The sequence below is a fragment of the Salmo salar genome, chromosome 19, assembly GCF_965601325.2.
Source record: "Salmo salar chromosome 19, fSalSal1, whole genome shotgun sequence".
In the NCBI taxonomy this organism is placed as follows: domain Eukaryota; kingdom Metazoa; phylum Chordata; class Actinopteri; order Salmoniformes; family Salmonidae; genus Salmo; species Salmo salar.
This window is the reverse complement of record NC_138309.1, coordinates 90,398,875-90,405,192: the sequence shown is the minus strand read 5'-3', so window position 1 is coordinate 90,405,192 and position 6,318 is coordinate 90,398,875. Positions and strand designations below refer to the sequence as shown.

Sequence of the window (6,318 nt, the reverse complement as noted above, 5' to 3'; positions counted from 1 at the left end):
GAGAAATGCAATAGAGACGGGGAGAGAAAGACAGTGACAGAGAAGGAGATCAGTGAGGCAGGGAGTTATGAATTATGTAAGTGTTTCATTTGTGGGAAGACCTCCCTTTGCTGTTCCTCTCCAAGACTGCACAATATATTTATATTTTAGAGAAAAACATTTTCATCTGGCTTCTTTATTTCTTGTGGAAATATATTACCACCAGTATATTACCACCAGTATATTACCACCAGTATATTACCACCAGTATATTACCACCAGTATATTACCACCAGTATATTACCACCAGTATATTACCACCAGCCAGTATATTACCACCAGTATATTACCACCAGTCAGTATATTACCACCAGTATATTACCACCAGTATATTACCACCAGTATATTACCACCAGTATATTACCACCAGTATATTACCACCAGTATATTACCACCAGTATATTACCACCAGTATATTACCACCAGCCAGTATATTACCCCCAGTATATTACCACCAGTATATTACCACCAGCCAGTATATTACCACCAGTATATTACCACCAGTCAGTATATTACCACCAGTATATTACCACCAGTATATTACCACCAGTATATTACCACCAGTATATTACCACCAGTATATTACCACCAGTATATTACCACCAGTATATTACCACCAGTATATTACCACCAGTATATTACCACCAGTATATTACCACCAGTATATTACCACCAGTCAGTATATTACCACCAGTATATTACCACCAGTATATTACCACCAGTATATTACCACCAGTATATTACCACCAGTATATTACCACCAGTATATTACCGCCAGTATATTACCACCAGTATATTACCACCAGTATATTACCACCAGTATATTACCACCAGTATATTACCGCCAGTATATTACCACCAGTATATTACCACCAGTATATTACCACCAGTATATTACCACCAGTATATTACCACCAGTATATTACCACCAGTATATTACCACCAGCCAGTATATTACCACCAGCGTATATTACCACCAGCCAGTATATTACCACCAGTATATTACCACCAGTATATTACCACCAGTATATTACCACCAGTATATTACCACCAGCCAGTATATTACCACCAGTATATTACCACCAGTATATTACCACCAGTATATTACCACCAGAATATTACCACCAGTATATTACCACCAGTCAGTATATTACCACCAGTATATTACCACCAGTATATTACCGCCAGTATATTACCACCAGTATATTACCACCAGTATATTACCACCAGCCAGTATATTACCACCAGTATATTACCACCAGTATATTACCACCAGTATATTACCACCAGCCAGTATATTACCACCAGCCAGTATATTACCACCAGTATATTACCACCAGTATATTACCACCAGTATATTACCACCAGCCAGTATATTACCACCAGTATATTACCACCAGTCAGTATATTACCACCAGTATATTACCACCAGTATATTACCACCAGTATATTACCACCAGTCAGTATATTACCACCAGTATATTACCACCAGTATATTACCACCAGTATATTACCGCCAGTATATTACCGCCAGTATATTACCGCCAGTATATTACCACCAGTCAGTATATTACCGCCAGTATATTACCACCAGTATATTACCACCAGTATATTACCACCAGCCAGTATATTACCACCAGTATATTGCCACCAGTCAGTATATTACCACCAGTATATTACCACCAGTATTTTACCACCAGTATATTACCACCAGTATATTACCACCAGCCAGTATATTACCACCAGTATATTACCACCAGTCAGTATATTACCACCAGTATATTACCACCAGTCAGTATATTACCACTAGCCAGTATATTACCACCAGTATATTACCACCAGTATATTACCACCAGTATAATACCACCAGTATATTACCACCAGTATATTACCACCAGTATATTACCACCAGTATATTACCACCAGTCAGTATATTACCACCAGTCAGTATATTACCACCAGTATATTACCACCAGTATATTACCACCAGTCAGTATATTACCGCCAGTATATTACCACCAGTCAGTATATTACCACCAATATTACCACCAGTATATTACCACCAGCCAGTATATTACCACCAGTATATTACCACCAGTATATTACCACCAGTATATTACCACCAGCCAGTATATTACCACCAGCCAGTATATTACCACCAGTATAATACCACCAGTATATTACCACCAGTATATTACCACCAGTCAGTATATTACCACCAGTATATTACCACCAGTATATTACCACCAGTCAGTATATTACCACCAGTATATTACCACCAGTATATTACCACCAGTATATTACCACCAGTCAGTATATTACCACCAGTATATTACCACCAGTATATTACCACCAGTATATTACCACCAGTATATTACCCCCAGTATATTACCGCCAGTATATTACCACCAGTCAGTATATTACCGCCAGTATATTACCACCAGTATATTACCACCAGTATATTACCACCAGTATATTACCCCCAGTATATTACTACCAGTATATTACCCCCAGTATATTACTACCAGTATATTACCACCAGTATATTACCACCAGTATATTACCACCAGTCAGTATATTACCGCCAGTATATTACCACCAGTATAATACCACCAGTATAATACCACCAGTCAGTATATTACCACCAGTATATTACCACCAGTCAGTATATTACCACCAGTATATTACCACCAGTCAGTATATTACCACCAGTATATTACCACCAGTATATTACCACCAGTCAGTATATTACCACCAGTATATTACCACCAGTATATTACCACCAGTATATTACCACCAGTCAGTATATTACCACCAGTATATTACCGCCAGTATATTACCGCCAGTATATTACCGCCAGTATATTACCACCAGTCAGTATATTACCGCCAGTATATTACCACCAGTATATTACCACCAGTATATTACCACCAGCCAGTATATTACCACCAGTATATTGCCACCAGTCAGTATATTACCACCAGTATATTACCACCAGTATATTACCACCAGTATATTACCACCAGTATATTACCACCAGCCAGTATATTACCACCAGTATATTACCACCAGTCAGTATATTACCACCAGTATATTACCACCAGTCAGTATATTACCACTAGCCAGTATATTACCACCAGTATATTACCACCAGTATATTACCACCAGTATAATACCACCAGTATATTACCACCAGTATATTACCACCAGTATATTACCACCAGTATATTACCACCAGTCAGTATATTACCACCAGTCAGTATATTACCACCAGTATATTACCACCAGTATATTACCACCAGTCAGTATATTACCGCCAATATTACCACCAGTATATTACCACCAGTATATTACCGCCAGTATATTACCACCAGTCAGTATATTACCGCCAGTATATTACCACCAGTATATTACCACCAGTATATTACCACCAGTATATTACCCCCAGTATATTACCACCAGTATATTACCACCAGTATATTACCACCAGTATATTACCACCAGTATATTACCACCAGTATATTACCACCAGTCAGTATATTACCGCCAGTATATTACCACCAGTATATTACCACCAGTATATTACCACCAGTATATTACCCCCAGTATATTACTACCAGTATATTACCACCAGTATATTACCACCAGTATATTACCACCAGTATATTACCACCAGTATATTACCACCAGTCAGTATATTACCGCCAGTATATTACCACCAGTATATTACCACCAGTATATTACCACCAGTATAATACCACCAGTATAATACCACCAGTCAGTATATTACCACCAGTATATTACCACCAGTATATTACCACCAGTCAGTATATTACCACCAGTATATTACCACCAGTCAGTATATTACCACCAGTATATTACCACCAGTATATTACCACCAGTATATTACCACCAGCCAGTATATTACCACCAGTATATTGCCACCAGTCAGTATATTACCACCAGTATATTACCACCAGTATTTTACCACCAGTATATTACCACCAGTATATTACCACCAGCCAGTATATTACCACCAGTATATTACCACCAGTCAGTATATTACCACCAGAATATTACCACCAGTCAGTATATTACCACTAGCCAGTATATTACCACCAGTATATTACCACCAGTATATTACCACCAGTATATTACCACCAGTCAGTATATTACCGCCAGGATATTACCACCAGTATATTACCACCAGTATATTACCACCAGTATAATACCACCAGTATATTACCACCAGTCAGTATATTACCACCAGTATATTACCACCAGTATATTACCACCAGTCAGTATATTACCGCCAGTATATTACCACCAGTCAGTATATTACCACCAGTCAGTATATTACCACCAGTATATTACCACCAGTATATTACCGCCAGTATATTACCGCCAGTATATTACCGCCAGTATATTACCACCAGTCAGTATATTACCGCCAGTATATTACCACCAGTATATTACCACCAGTCAGTATATTACCACCAGTATATTACCACCAGTATATTACCACCAGTATATTACCACCAGTCAGTATATTACCACCAGCCAGTATATTACCACCAGTATATTACCACCAGTATATTCCCCGCCACCAGTCCACCGTAATGCCCCGTCAGATGCATGTCTAACTCTGACCTCTGTCTTTCTCCAGTGCTCTCTGATCTGCTGAAGGAACATGGATCTATCTGGTGGCCAGCATCAATGTGGAGGATCTAAGAAGAGGGTGAAGATCCACCCCAATTCCATCTCGGTGAAATACGCCACCCACTTCCCCCAACCCGGAGACGAGGGTTACGACGACGCTCCTTCCTTTGAGGACTTTGGTTCGTTTGCGAAGGCCAGCCCTGCTAAGAGATTGGTGACAGACAGTAGTAGGAGGGCCATGGAGACCCCCAGGACGCTATGGGGAGGGGTGGAGCCCCAGAGCCGGGACAAGGGTGTCGGGGGACAGCTGGCTAGCTTCGGGGAGGCCAACGTCCTGGCGTCCCGGGTCACCTGGATGGCGTTGTTCGGGGCAGCGGTGGCTCACGGCTGCGTTGCTCTGATCACGCGGCTGGCGGCGGACCGTTCCAAAGTACCGTCCCTGGAGCTGATCTTCATCCGGTCTGTGATCCAGGTCCTGTCCATCACGGTGGTGTTTTATAACCAGGAGGAACCCTTCGGCCCGAAGGGTTACCGCGTCCGGCTCTTCTTCTACGGTGTCTGCAACGTCATCTCCATCACCTGCGCCTACACCGCCTTCGCCATCGTGCCGCCCAGCAACGGCACCATCATGTGGCGCGCAACCACCACGGTGTTCAGCGGCGTGATGGCTTTCCTGTTGTTAGACGAGAGGCTGGGCTACACGGACGTGGTGACGGTGGTGGGAAGCGTGTTCGGCCTGTGTCTCGTCATGATCCCCAATGTGGCCGACGAGGAGAAGTCCCGCCTCACCTTCTGGAAGGAGGCGTTCGGCTACACCATGACGGTGATGGCCGGCCTCACCGGCGCCCTGTCCATGATCGTCTACCGGGCCATCAAGGAGCGCGTCAGCATGTGGACAGCCCTGTTCACGTTCGGCTGGACGGGCACGGTGTGGGGCGCCTCCACCATGTTCGTTATGCAGGAGCCGATCATCCCCCTGGACGGAGAGACGTGGGGTTACCTCACAGGGATCTGTATCTGTTCCACCGTGGCGTTCCTGGGGGTCTACTACGCCCTTAACAAGTTCCATCCGGCCCTGGTGAGCACCGTGCAGCACCTGGAGATAGTGGTGGCCATGTTGCTTCAGCTCATGGTGCTGCGCATGGTCCCCTCCGTCTACGACGTCGTCGGGGGGCTGATCATCATGGCCAGTGTGTTTACTCTAACGGGAGTGAAGCTGTACAGGGTCAGCCGGGCTGTACGGCAGGACTACCAGGAGATACTGAACTCACCCATCAAATAGAGCCTGGAGTTCTGATTCAGGATCAGTTTGGCCCTATAGACCATAATGCACTAGATTACATGGACAGGGGTGAAACAGGTTCTAGACCAGCATTTCTACTCTCTCTATATATTTAGAATTGTGGTCGTCGTTGACTCGGCGGCGTGTCAACGTGTGTGCGATGTCTTTGCTAAAGTTCTATTTGTCTGTGAAAAAAAAAAAGAAGATATTCCACGACGAAACGGTTTGTTCTGATAGTTTTGATTTCATGTCGACTGTGATGAAGAAGAAGACTGTCGAAGTAACACGTGTTGTTTAGATTGTATGATACACTCTGCACTGTCGCGACTTCCGTCGAA

General features: G+C 42.8%; 1 protein-coding gene across 1 annotated transcript; it reads left to right on the top strand.

The window, feature by feature from the left end:
• The first annotated feature begins 4,710 nt into the window (after positions 1–4,710).
• slc35g2b (solute carrier family 35 member G2b) lies at positions 4,711–6,071 on the top strand. The gene has a single exon (XM_014159929.3). It carries the CDS (start codon positions 4,730–4,732, stop codon positions 5,978–5,980), a length of 1,251 nt encoding a protein of 416 aa, XP_014015404.3. The 5' UTR covers positions 4,711–4,729; the 3' UTR covers positions 5,981–6,071.
• The last annotated feature ends 247 nt before the right edge of the window (positions 6,072–6,318 follow it).

Bases quoted from the DNA above. Each gene is read 5' to 3' on its own strand.
- slc35g2b (XM_014159929.3), top strand. From the start codon at position 4,730: ATGGATCTATCTGGTGGCCAGCATCAATGTGGAGGATCTAAGAAGAGG.